General features: G+C 45.0%; 1 protein-coding gene across 8 annotated transcripts in view; it reads right to left on the minus strand.

Annotated features, from left to right (window-relative positions):
* Trim9 (tripartite motif containing 9) overlaps window positions 1-13,516 on the minus strand; it is a 119,627-nt gene that overhangs the window by 4,994 nt on the left and 101,117 nt on the right. For 3 of the 8 annotated variants that reach the window (XM_036205475.1, XM_036205474.1, XM_036205476.1), the window contains 4 exons: window positions 5,770-5,958; window positions 3,246-3,287; window positions 2,788-2,811; window positions 1,731-2,034 (listed from right to left, as the gene is read on the minus strand). In XM_036205475.1, the coding sequence (XP_036061368.1) occupies window positions 1,731-2,034; window positions 2,788-2,811; window positions 3,246-3,287; window positions 5,770-5,958 (559 nt within the window). The remainder of the gene's footprint in view (window positions 1-1,730; window positions 2,035-2,787; window positions 2,812-3,245; window positions 3,288-5,769; window positions 5,959-13,516) is intronic. The other 5 variants (XM_036205479.1, XM_036205478.1, XM_036205477.1 and 2 more) reach the window with 4 other exon arrangements.

Here is a 13,516-nt window from a genome sequence, read left to right on the forward strand (position 1 = left end):
GAGCACAGAAACGAATCAGCATCACTCTTTTCTCCTGCATGCAGAAGACAGACTGACACCGTCACAGACAGGCTTACAAACTCCATCTCGCCATTGACACACTGGTCAGCGACAGCACAAGCGACATGCAGCTTGCATGCAAGCAGATGTGTTCATCTACTGGAATGTGCTTTTCTGCATCGTGTGATGGTGGTGCTCCTATGTACCCCTTCACTTCAAAATCAAGAGGCTAAACACAAGTGCATGGGTGGTGGTATCAGAAATCTAGTGACAGAGTCCCCTCCTCCCCCCAAAATGTGAATCACTAGAGGTAGCTGCTGTCTATATCCTGTTGGGTTTGATATCAGGATGTAAATGCTTTGTGCGCTCACTTCAAGATATAACCAGGGTTGGGGATTTGGCTCAGTGGTAGAGTGCTTGCCTAGCAAGCGCAAGGCCCTAAGTTCGATCCTCAGCTCAAAAAAAAAAAAAAAAGTTCTAAAATGAACACCAGCCGGGCAGTGGTGGCACACACCTTTAATCCCAGCACTTGGGAGGCAGAGCCAGGCAGATCTCTGTGAGTTCGAGGCCAGCCTGAGCTATAGAGTGAGATCCAGGCAAGGCACAAAGCTACACAGAGAAACCCTGTCTCGAAAAACAAAACAAAACAAAACAAAAAAAAAAAAAACAAAAAAACAAACAAGCAAACAAAAAAGGGTATCACCAGTAAGGTATGTGTGAATGGAGCTGGACAGAGTACGTCCGAGGGCCAGGAAGCTTGAGGAATCTACTGGCCATTGAAGGGCCAGTGACAGCTGACCGGAGAGGCTGAAATCTGACGTCATTATTCCGCCCCACTGGTCTGCCCTTCCTTTGATCTCACTGAACACACTGGGTATTTTTTTTTTTTTCCAGAGATGCTAAAGAGAATGTATCCTGGGGGAAAGCTTGAGAATAAGATGGACCAGTGTCCACGAAAAGACACCTTGGGCCCAGAAAATAGGTGAAAAATATGTTTGAAGAGAACACAGACTAATGGAAAAGGAAATGGTGGGATGTATTAAGTTAAAGCTGTCTATTTTTTGGTGATGGAGGACATTTCTTAAGGAGATACTCTGTTCTCTCTCTGCAGCACACCGGGTGCTGTAATTCACACAGGAACAAGTGAGCTATCCAAACTACCCACACGGGCATCCCTAACAACACGTTTACTTAATGGCTTCTAACTGAGAAGCAGTCCTGGCGATAATGCGTAAGAACAATGGCTTCTGTTTCCCGGGCACTTCCAATGTGAGGCATGTTTGCGTATCTCATCTTATGTAATCTTCAGACCACTCCTGCATGGAAACGTATTATTATATGAATTTGGAAGGCTGACAAACCGGGATTCAGAAAAAAATTAAAAAAAAAAAAAAAGAAGTACCTTGGTCCCAAACACTTTGCTGGGTAAGTTCTAAGTCTGAGTTTTAGAGCCCTGGGCTGTTTGTCTATAATGGATATGCCTGGGGATTGTCTTTTGTAGCCCAAGGTGGAATTGAACAATGAAGGGCCGAGGAGAAAGCACTCTGCTCTACCTCTATGCGATGTGGACCAAGCTAAGAGATTTCTTAGCGCAGGACCTCCTGTGCTCTCCATGAGGACCGCCTGCCCTGCTTCCTAATGCTGTCTGTGTACTAGGCTGTTGCACTCTGGCTCTCCCTCTTGACCCCAAGCCACCATGAAGAAGGCTTGGATGTGGGGCTGCAGGGTACCTGTTGGTGTGCAAGTTGCTGTGCATGAACCAGCTCCGGTTATTGTCCACATACATTGCCCAAGCTTTGTCGTCCTTTCCTAACATCACATCCTTCATGACATCGATGCGAGCCACGCCAAATGCTGGGTCCGGGTGGTTGTCATAGCGATCTATGGTTAGCTCCCAGTAGTGGACACCCTTGGAGAAGCCAGTTTTCCCCAGCACCACCCGGTCATCATAGCTGCTGCACGTCACTGTCAGGTTGTCATTGGAGAGGATGATGTCCGAGTGTGCCGAGCCAGGGTCGAAAGCAAACCAAGCCACTGAGAACGACAGAAAAGAAGTGAGTCATTAGTACGGCTTCAGTGTTGTAGCGTGCATCTGGGCAGTGTGGCACGCAGTGTCACATTTTCACATTGCCGTGCAGGAAGGAGGTGTTTGGGGCCAGAGTCACCGCAAGTGAACAGATGGGGCACGTCCTGGGAGTTGATACTCTGCACCAGGAGTGGATGGATGGAGGAGCAGGGTTGCCTGGCTTAGACTGCACTCCCAACCAGGTGGTCCCTTCACCTTGTGACTGGCAGAAATAGTGCACCAGAGACATAAAGGGTGAGGGGATGTGCAAGGATGCCTGTGTAACCCTGAGGCAGAGAGGCTAGATCTAGAATCCTGGATGGACGAGGGATAAAACACACCGAGTGAAAATCAGGAAATACGCTTAGGCAGAGATGCTGAAAACTTCCTCAGCTCTCACCTGCCCACACAAGTCTTGAAGCTACAAAGCAACATAAACTAATTTTCATGTGCCACTGTGACTTGGGTGTAGGACAGGTTGCTTCCTTTATAATTTATAGATAGGTATTACTGCTAAAACTGGCGTCTACTATACGTGGCAGAAGCAGTTTGGACACTAGGTGCAGACAGGATGAGGTTTTTATCTACATAGTCGTGCACTGGTTTCTACACATTGCCGACAGAGTAGTCTGGAGAGGAGGGAGTGCTGACGGACTGAATCTGTGGCCACCTCACGTGCACTCTGGCTCTGCTATTTGTGAGAGAATGAGATTATTCCATACCTGCCAGCAGCTTTTTTATGTCAACTGTTGTCATTCCAAGGAAAGGCATGGGGGAGAGAAACAGGAAGCAAAAAATTGACATTGACAAGAAAGCATGTTTCTTTTGATAGATTAATACCAACAAGGGACTCCACCGAGACCATTACAAGCACAACACCAGCCGGCTGACTCATGCCTCGACTGACATTTAGGTAGAGTGCTTTGCATGGATGCAGAAGAAAGCGGGGGTGGGGGGTGGGGGGTGGGTAAGGGTGGGGGTGTTGAGGTATAATTTTTTTTTTTTTTTTTAAAAAGACAGGCATTTTTCTAAGAAATCGAGAAACGGTTATAATGGAGTTAGAATGACATTTGGAAAACTTTATTGACATGACAAAGCCGCCACCATTTCTTTGGCAGAGGGGTTGAGCATAGCAGTCACACAGGCAGAAGAAGGGGACAATTACAGCAGGTATACTTGCCTAGTTGAGAGTAAGATGCAGACTGTGGCTCAAAATTGCATCCTATAAAAAGATACTACACATCAAGACTATGAAGGGACAGCTGGGTTGACGGAAACTGTCGGCATTCATTTAGAAAGCACAACTGGATATGGTCCCCAGAGGCCTGATTCATGAAAAAAGACAAAAACCCAAAGCCCTTTTCCTGTTCCTTTTCTTGCTGGATACAAATTGCTTTCGTGCTCTTTCCAAACAAAGAGTTGATCTTTTTACGTCTTGACAACAGCTTCGTCCAATTGACTGTAAATGCTGCAGCTTGAATTTTCAGTGTCTTCCTTGGTTCAATTTTGTACGCTAACGTCTGCAAACTGAGGAGGTCGGCTGTTTTAAAGATGAGAAAAACTCACCCGATAGAAATAGGGGTAAAAAAAATCACCAGATAGTGATAAGTCTGCTCTGTGGCAATAGTTTACTGGTTTCCTCCTGGTTTATGGCAGAAAGCCTTTGTTTGCTGTGATGAGCCCAAGCAATGCACCTGCTGATGAATGCCTCCTAGTTAACAGTGGCGTGAATCGAGTGTTGTAAAAACAAAGATTATTCTTTCCCTTCTTGGCGTGCTTTGCTACAGCAGCTCTTCCCACCTGAGGGAGGGGAAGGAAGGCTGATGTGGGGTGGGGTGAGGGCTCAGAGCTACACCGGAATCATGTGTGGGACCCCCACTCATTTCCTATAAGGTCTGGTTGCCCTACTGATGAGAACCCACATCAAGGGGGAGGAAAGTGATTCAGACTTAAAATGCCTACAGGTGTGTAACCTACAATTGCCAGTGATGTTGGGGACTAGCCTAGGAACTATGAATCTTTGGTGGAAAGAACCATCAAATTTTTCCAATTTAGTATTGTCCCAACAAGCTAATTTCTAAAACAATTGGCAGGATACAGCACTGACTTGAAAGAATTTTACAAGAATTAATCAGGTGACTTACTATAAAAGAGCACCAAGTTAGCAATTTAAGTATTATAACCTTCTCTTGCTCAGCTTATTTATTCTGGGATACATTCATTTTCTACCAGCTCATGGTTGAGTTTTTATGTTTAATTCTTGCCAACTGTCTTTTTGATTCCTCATTATGAATTGGAGCATGGTGAGTATGGAATATAAAGAATTTTAAAACCAAGTTTTATATCCAAGTTTGGAAGTAAATTTGTGGAACCTGAATAGGGCTTTCAACATTTTTAAATGAATCATGCCTTGTGGAGCCTTTTTAAAAACAAATATTCTGAACTTTTTTCTGCTAGTTTAAAGACAACATCATACATTAAGATTCCATGGTACAACTAGAACAAGGCTACTATATGCACCTGCCAAACACCCAGACCCCACATTCCATTTCATTTTATTCTTGAGACGATATACATTACAAAGACTGTAACAGTATTTTGGTACATTAGAGACAAGAAGAGGGCTCCATAACAAAGCATGTAGAAAAGCCAGTAGTGCACAGAAAAACAAGAAGGAACATAAAAACACAAGAAAAATGTCACTTTTCAAGGGAGCTCGAGGTCCCTGCATCCTTTTTTGCACCATCATGCTGTGGCCGCCTCCATTCCAGGATGTGGATGAGCCAAAGGAACAAAATAAAACCCCAAAGAAACCCTCGGGTGGGGTGAGATGTGTATCATGTGTATCTGTGATTACAATATAGTCCCGAAGAGATCAAATAGGTCTGCATTTTAGGGATTTGAAGCTCTGTTTGCTAGTCAGAGCTCACTGCAAAGTAACCCGAGTCTAGCTTCCCCACAACCAACCACAGCCCTCTTACGATTTGGCTGTGAGCAACTTCCTGAGGCCCCATAGTTTGGTTATAGGATCTTTGGCCCTGGGCATCGTGATGAAGTGGTTTGTAATTCAGCTAACAGTGGTCCTTGCCCTTTGCTAGGAAAAGTGATCTGCTCTCAGCCTGCAGTCCTACCAGTATGTACACTGCTGGCCTTTGCAGAGAATGCTTTCATTTTCTGTTCTCTGCTTCCCTGGCTCTGTAGGATATATTCTGCTATCAGCAAGCATGTCTTTTTTTTTTTTTTTTTTTGGTCAGGAGAGATCTCTTGAGTCTATGTTTAATCAGACCACTTGAGGCTGGATGCACTGATCCAGTCTCCCAGACACAGCTGGTTTCCTGGATACAGGTTTCAAACCTCCACACTACTGCCATGGCCTCTACTTAGCCAGTGCCTATGCCGTGCTATGGCTGCATGTGATGAAGAGCACGTCTTCCATGGTGGTACCAACGGATGCAAAAAGAACAGCTTCTCGCATCCGGTTCCGATGCCATCACCCATGGACCACAGCTCTCGGGTAGGTCGTTCCACCATACAAACAAGAATGCCAGGAAGCTTCCTCAGCCACACCGGAAGCCACAGACACAGATGCAGGTCACCCACCCCCCTCCCCTCCCCACACACACGAATGGCAAGAACAGCACAAGTGTTTCTGAGAGGCCTCCAAGACACAGAGATGAAGAGGGAGATGTGGCAGCTGAGCTCACCCGGTGCATTGAGAGACTGTAAAGAGGAGTGTAAGCTGAGCTGATGGGGTGAGGATCGGAAATCGAAGTAGGATCTCCCGGGGAAGCTGGGCTGTAGATTAAGGGTGGAGGAGAAAGGACTCATTCTGCGAAGCGGCAGTCTTTCCGAAGGCACTGGAAAAGGGAGGGTCTGTTCTTCTGAATCTGTGTCTAAACGTAAGATCAACGCAAACCAGAGATCAGACATCTGCTGGCTGCCCATGCCAGGTTCCCAAAGACCACCTAAGCAAGCTGTCACACAGAGATGCAGCAGCCCCGCAGGTGCCACCCACAGGTATTAGCACAAAAAAACCGTATGTCTGAGGTTGGGAGTTCTCAGTGGGTAGGCACCCCAGACCAGACCACCACTCCAGCACCACTGGCAATCATTTGTATTTCTCCAACTTATAATAATAGAAAGGCATGAAGGAGGTTTTTCCTTTCTATTGAGTGAAACATGTTGAGACTTACAGGTAGGTACCTCTTAACCACTGATGAGGAAATAAATCAACCCCCCTTTTTTTTTTGGCTTCAGGTAGTCTCCCAAGTTACTGTGCATTAAACAATGGTTTCTGAAAGGGTTTCTATTTAGGAGATGATAACTTTTAGAAACTGTGAAATATTTTTCCTTTACTAATGCATTTCCCCCAATTTCTAGAGATTATTTTAATCCTAGAGCATTCAAGACCTGATCTTTGAATGGACGAAGAAATGCAGATTACCCTAGGAAGATAGGCCTGACACCTAGGGGATGGGGCCTCTCTTGTTTCTGAGTTACTCTCCTGAGCTATGGACACCATTGAACTCACGAGAGTTCTCTAATAATGAGCAGAGTGTGGGCAGGGGCAGGGGCGTAGGCAGGGAGTGTCTGCCGCTGCTCGAAAGGCCTGGCCTGGTGGTCATTATCGTACTAAAGGGAGAAAGGCCTGGTGGTCATTATTGTACTAAAGGGAGAAAGGCCTGGCCTGGTGGTCATTATTGTACTAAAGGGAGAAAGGCCTGGCCTGGTGGTCATTATTGTACTAAAGGGAGGTCTTGGTCACCAGCTGAGTGTCAAGCTCACTTTAGTAGTGGAAAGTACTCAAGAAGTACTCAAGAAGTACTCAAGTAGTACTCAAGAAGTACAGATGGCATGCCAGGCTCCAGACTCCCAAGGAAACACTTACTCATCAAAAAGGGCATTTTGTTTTGGTGACCAGTGGGTGTTACTGGGACTTACTTTGTCTTGTGAGTGGCTTATCTTTGTGCACGGCCCTTTCTGATCAAAATGCTACACTGTGCAGGTTCAGGCAAAAGTGTGTGCTCAAGTGCATCTCTCTCTCTCTCTCTCTCTCTCTCTCTCTCTCTCTCTCTCTCTCTCTGTCTGTGTGTGTGTGTGTGTGTGTGTAGAACATAATCCTACCTGGAGACCTCATAAGAAGGGCTACTGCAAGTTTTAATACTGCAAAGAAGCAGCCTCATTTTCATTTCCAAACTCACAATATTAATGTTAGCTTTTCAGACTTGAGTCTTACCCTTGAGGGCAGATTTGATTTTTCTATAAATCAAATATCAGAGAAAAGGAAAGGCAGCTAAGGCTTTATATCCCCAGAAATAATAATGTGGTGAAGTTTCTACTTCACCTTCATATAGTTTGGGTGACTTGGGGTGTATGATCATTTCTTTCTTCAGACATAATAAAATTAAAAAAACGTCATTGTTCTTCACATTTATTTATTTGTGTGTGTGTGTATGTATGTATGTATGTATGTATGTATGTATGTATGTATGTATGTATGTGTGTGTAGAACATAATCCTACCTGGAGACCTCATAAGAGGCGCATGCACACTCAAGAGCCACTGTGCATGTGCAGAGGTCAGAAGACGGCCTGCAGGAGCTCGTTGTCTACTTCCGTCCTGCGGTTTCTAGGGACTGAACTCAGACTATCAGAGCTGGTGGCGGGCACCTCTATCTGCTGAGCTTTCTCACCTGCCCCCACATATTTATGTCATGATCAACTTAAAGGGAGACTAGCCTCTTAGTTAGTTTCATGAGAAGATTTGAAATGTGACCACACAGAGCTGTGAGCAGACACAGGCTCTTTTCAGTAGGAGAAGACATTTGCCACCGTGTTTACGTAACAAGAATTTGCTTGACACTGTATTCTTCACCAGATGTGACCATCAATCCATTATCCTGCAGACACTTGTTGTTTTGAAGATTGAGGTAAGATGGTGTTTGGAGCAGTGATCTGAACACGCATGGAGAGACGTGTACTCTGCCCGTAATTTTGGGCTCAGATCCAAGCCAGTCATGAGGAATGCTCCCCCTTTTTACTCTCAGTGCCAAGAACTTTGAGGTGGGGTGCTAAGTGTAGCCATGGCTATCCCTGGGATTAATAACGGCAATAAGACTGTTTCCTATTCTTTTATGTGGATTAATTGTTGCCTATCAATCAGCCATGTTTTCCTTGACTCAGCTTATTCTTGTCCTCTACCCAGGCAGAGAGAGGTTCAGCAGCCATTCATTCTTTGTTTTTCAGCTGTGATCTTTCAAGCCCAACCAGGTGGGACCTGCCCTCATTTTCCCAAGCAAAATAAAGCAAAACAAACCACACAACAATCAAACCTACCTTGCTATGAGAATTTCCCAAACAAATTAGAGGGGAGAGTAGAGGCAATTTCCCCCTAATTCCAGTCAGGCTAACAGGCGGCCCTCCCTCCGCGCCTCTCCATGGGCTCAGTGTGTTTGTTCACTTGTCTACAGGGCACTTAGACCGCTTAGCAACAGCTGAGGTGGGACCACCAAGCTTCCCATGAAATCCCCTGGGAGATGGGTCTCCAGCCAGCATCGTGTGTTTGGAGTTATTGATTTTATGGCTTGGATATACTCCTTTTGGGGCTCCACACACCAGGTACTATCTAGGGCCAAATGGGACTGATCACTAGTCCTGCAAGCATCTGACAACAGTCATCTATCCTTTTAAAATCTATTTCTGAGCTAAGTAGATATCTGTAGCTACGTTTTAACTTACGGATTTTCTTTCTAGTCATGCTCCTCTGGATGAGCTCAAAGGCATCCTAAATACAACAGGGCAAGATTGTGAATGCTTTTACTAAATCCTTGTTTAGCCAAAGCATGTTCAACTCACATTGAACATAATAAATACACCTACCCCAGTGTGTATTCTGTGGGAGGCAGGAAGAAAGCATATCCTACTCCCTCACCTTCTTTTTCAAACACAACTATTGATCTTAACAGCCCACAGAGAAGGCTCCTCGGCCATTAACGTTCTAATTGTCAAGACAAAGAAGAATGAGGTTTTTAGTTTTGTTTTCCAGAATATAGGCTAGGAAGCTAATATTGTGATGATGATCACCATCTTTATCTAACCATCACTAGAGAAAGACAAGGGGTGTCTTGGGACATTGTTGCTACCTTATCGTGTGCACATCACATCTCTAGTGTTGATTGAACTGTACTAAGAAGCAGTTCAGTGGGAAAGACCAGCAGTAAAGGCTCTGCCGGCGGCTGAAGGTGGAGATTGCACTCACTGTGTGTGTGTGTGCGCGCGCGCGCGCGCGCACAGAGGCCAACTGTGGATGTTATTTCATTCCTCAGGTACCATCCATCCTATACTTGGAGACAAGGTCCCTCGTTGACTCCGAGTTTGCCCGTTAGGCTAGTCTGGCTAGCCAGCAAGTCTCCATTACCTTATCTTTCTCTCTCCCTGGAGCTGGAATAACAAGCATTCCCCTACTGAGCGAGCACCTAACTGACTGAACCATCTCCTCAACCTCACTCATGGATACATCCAGGATGACAACTGTGTTCAAACACAAACGTGTCCGTTCATACTGCCTGTCAACTTTGTCAAGACTGATGGCTTCCTCTTGTTCTCTCCCAGGTTGCTTTCCCTTCCCACTGGGTCCTGGGGTGGAGATCTTGCTGACAGCAGAAGGCTCTGCTTAAAGGAAGCAACTGAGATTTACCAACACAAAGACCCACTGGGGACCACACATGCTCGTTACTGACTTCTAGGATCAAGAAAAGAAGATCTAGATTGTGTACCCTGTTTGTATCATGTTTCTTCTATTTGTTTGACACTTACTGAATAATTATCAGGGGCTAGATAATGTGTTAGAATTTAGTAGTTGAAAAGCATGAGGCTGCAAGAACTGACTATAAGAAAATTATCAATCGAGAGGAAATGTGTCACAATCATCATGGATAAGTTTTATACTTCTGGGGGGTGGCATTTCTTATTCTAACATGAACAGAGAACTAAAGATTTCTAAATATTTGAAGACTTAAAACATTAAGTATTAGAAGATGTGGAATAGTTTGTACATGTAAATTATTCCATCTTTAAAAATGTGTATGTGTGTATGCCATGTGTGAAAATGTCCACAGAGGCCAGAAGAGGTCATTGGATCCCATGAAGACAGTTGCAGGTGGTTGGGAGCAGCCTAAAATGGGTTCTCGGAACCCAAGGGAGGTTCTCCGCAAGGGCAGTAAGTGCTCTTAGGCACTAGGCTATGTTCCAGCCTGATGAATTACAATCTTGAATAAACGCTATTTTGGGGACTCAAGGGGAATGAAGTGACTGAATTTCTTATGCAACATTCACTAATCTGGCTTCCTCTGTGTCCTGGTGGGAGCTTTGGGTGTCTTCCTGCCTGGCTGACACAGCTTTGAAACTGAGCCGCCATTGGGCCACAGCCTGACAGGAGGGATGCAGTTCAGAGCGGAGCAGACAAGAGATGCCACTGAGCAAGCGCTGCATGAACAGCAGGAAAGATGAGTTCTGCAGCAGTGGGAAACAGCTGTGAGCTAATTTGCTCTTGTTGGGAGGATTTTGATAAGGAGATGAGGAAGGGCACGAGAAAGTAGACAATTTTCCCAAAAACAAGCAGCCGAAGTCACAGTTATGACCAACGGGCAGATAATTTATAACAAAAGGTGGTGGCATCTTAGACTTTCTGGAGGGCGGCAGTAATTGCCATTGAGTAGTAAGAAACACATCTGTTTTGAAAACAACCTCCTTTTAAAAGAGTGAACCGGCTCTTGGCACCCGAGGATGGCTGCATCCTTCCTTGCCCAACCCTCCACTCCAATTTAGGACACCATGGCATTATCTATAAGCAGTGGCTCTCACCGGGAGGCCTGAGAATCCTCACTCTTTAATTAGACACACGCTTCCATAGGACCGAAGAGCACATTCTCTAGATCCACAGAGAGGGTGGTAGATCCAATTCAGTCTTATGAAAAAATTTTTAGGAAATTTCTTGGGATAATACATGTTGTCAAAATGAAAAGGGCACAATATTTCTTTCTTCTGGGCTCTGAAATTTATCATTATCTCTCTCTCTTTCTTTCTATGTGGTAGAATTTATCCCAAATTGGTCAAGTACAATTTACCTACTTTGAGGGTTTTGTCCTGGGAATGAATGTTCTAATTAAGTTAGTTTTTGGAGAGGCCCAGATGTTTTTTGAGTCAGGCAAAACCAAGTAGAAGCATGGGGGGAAACATATTCAGAGTAGATGGGTTTTTCCATATATTTTAATTTCCCAAATATTTAATTTAGTGCTGAATATTCAGTATTATAGGCATAGCTTATAGACCCACCAAGACCTTGGAGGAGGCAGGTGCCACCTGGTGTCCGATCTGCATTAACTATACAGAAACGGTGCCTGACAGCCAGACTGAAGAGCAGGACCACAGAAACACAAACTGTGGAACTTGGGAGTTCATGTTTACATAATTGTAGAATGGAAGCCTAGAAAGGCTAAGGAACACATCCTCCTCTGAGGTGGGGTTGGAAATAGACTGGCAAGATCAGTTCCTGGTAATGAAATTTGAGAGTGACAAAGCTTTTTTTTTTTTTTAAACGTCTGAGAAATATACAAAAAGGCAAAGTTTATGCCATGGACCATGGAGTACCTTCTAATGGCATAAGAGGTCACCTAGGTTTGAGGGGATGATTTAGTGCCAACCACAAACCCTGTACTGCATCGAGGACGAATATTTTATTGTCTAAATTGGGTTGTTCACCTAAGTGGTGCTTAGGAACTGAAAGGTAAATGAACCATTAGCTCCAGGGAGGTGACTGTGGTGTTCCTCATCACTGTTTTCCTGAGGGGTTCTCTTCCTCACAAGGCTACAGCTTCTATGGGACATGAGGATCTCAGTACGCTACAGTTTAAAATGAAACACTTAGGCTGGCCTTGAATTATTATAAAGTATATCTACAAAGTGATTCCAGACACATGTACCTGAGGCCAGCTGATGCTGAGCTTGATGGAGGAGGATTCTGCCTATACTACTCAGTATTTCAAGGTGGTTTCTTTGATGTGTGGGAGCAGAGGCTCTTACCATGGAAAGGACAGTGTGAGGCTGAACATCTGATCAGGTAGAAGCTTGGGTGATGGCCACTGAGGTCATTCCACTAAGGCCTCTTGGGAACATGCTTTTCTCCAATGCCTAGGGCCCACGGTTGGTGGCAGTGCGGATGAAGTATACAGCATTATGAAATGGCTCTCTCATATCCTTATTTCCTTCTCTCTACTTTCCAAGCTGAGATCTGGAGGGCTAGAAAGCTTCTATTAATCAATAGTTCCGGGATGGTTTCAGTCTAAGTTGGCTTAAAGCTCCAGGCCTCATGGATAAGTAGCTTTTGAGGACCTCAGATCTGTGACATTCTTTCTCCTTGCCAATCAGTGGCCATTACCTCCTGCCTAGAGCATCTGTGGTGACACCATAGGAAAGGGACTCTTCAGGCTAATTACTTGCCTGGGGTGGGGGTTGGAGGGTGTACAGACACCTGTCTGCTGGACTTAGGTTGAGAATCAAGCCGCTTCTACACCTTCTTAAAGCAAGAGGCTATATTCTTTCTTGACAAAAGTCTACCGTGACTCTGGAAAGATCAGTGTCCTATTTCTGGCTAGTGGAGCAGACACGGTAACAGCTTTATTTTGGAAGAGTGTGTTTACACACCAGGCAGACACGGGGTAGTCCTCTTTCTCTTTCCAGAGGTAAAAGCAAGTAACACATTTCTAACATCAGTGCCATAGTGTACTGTACTGGGTGTCTGAAGGAACTGGGTTCTTTATGTTACTTTATGCCTTGGAAGCTTATTTCCCCCCCATATGGGGTAGGATAATGGCTTCCTCGTATGGTAGATGAGGTAGATGGATTTGTGGCCCACCCCCAAATGCCCATCTCTGCATCCCCCAAAACCTCTGAATGGGTTACCTTTCAGAGGGAAAGGGGCTCTGCAGCTATTCCATTAAGGTTCTTGAGAGCTGGAGACTATCTTGGGCTGCCCACGTGGGACCACAGTAATCACGAGGGTCCTTACGTAAGGAAGGCAGAGTTAGAAGGAGGCTGGAAGACACTATGCTGCCAGATCTTAAGATAGAAGAAAGGGCCGTGAGCCAGGAAAGGCAGGTGGCTGCTAGAAGCCGGAAGTGACAAGAAAACAGATGTTTTTCTAGAATGTCCTCAAAGGACCCTGTCCTGCTGATCCCTCCCTATAGGATTCTGATCTCCAGAAGTCTAAGGGTGCATGTGTGCTGTTTTACACCATTAGTTTTGTGGCAACTGATTACAACAGTAGAACACTAATTCATTAAGAGCAGGAGTACTGTTGCCTCTTCAGAGCAGGATAGGTGTTCAGACATTAGTGCCAGGGACAGAGAGGTAGTGTAGACTGTCATCTGTTTAATTGAATCCATTTTATTGTATG

The sequence above is a fragment of the Onychomys torridus genome, chromosome 14, assembly GCF_903995425.1.
Source record: "Onychomys torridus chromosome 14, mOncTor1.1, whole genome shotgun sequence".
Taxonomy (NCBI): domain Eukaryota; kingdom Metazoa; phylum Chordata; class Mammalia; order Rodentia; family Cricetidae; genus Onychomys; species Onychomys torridus.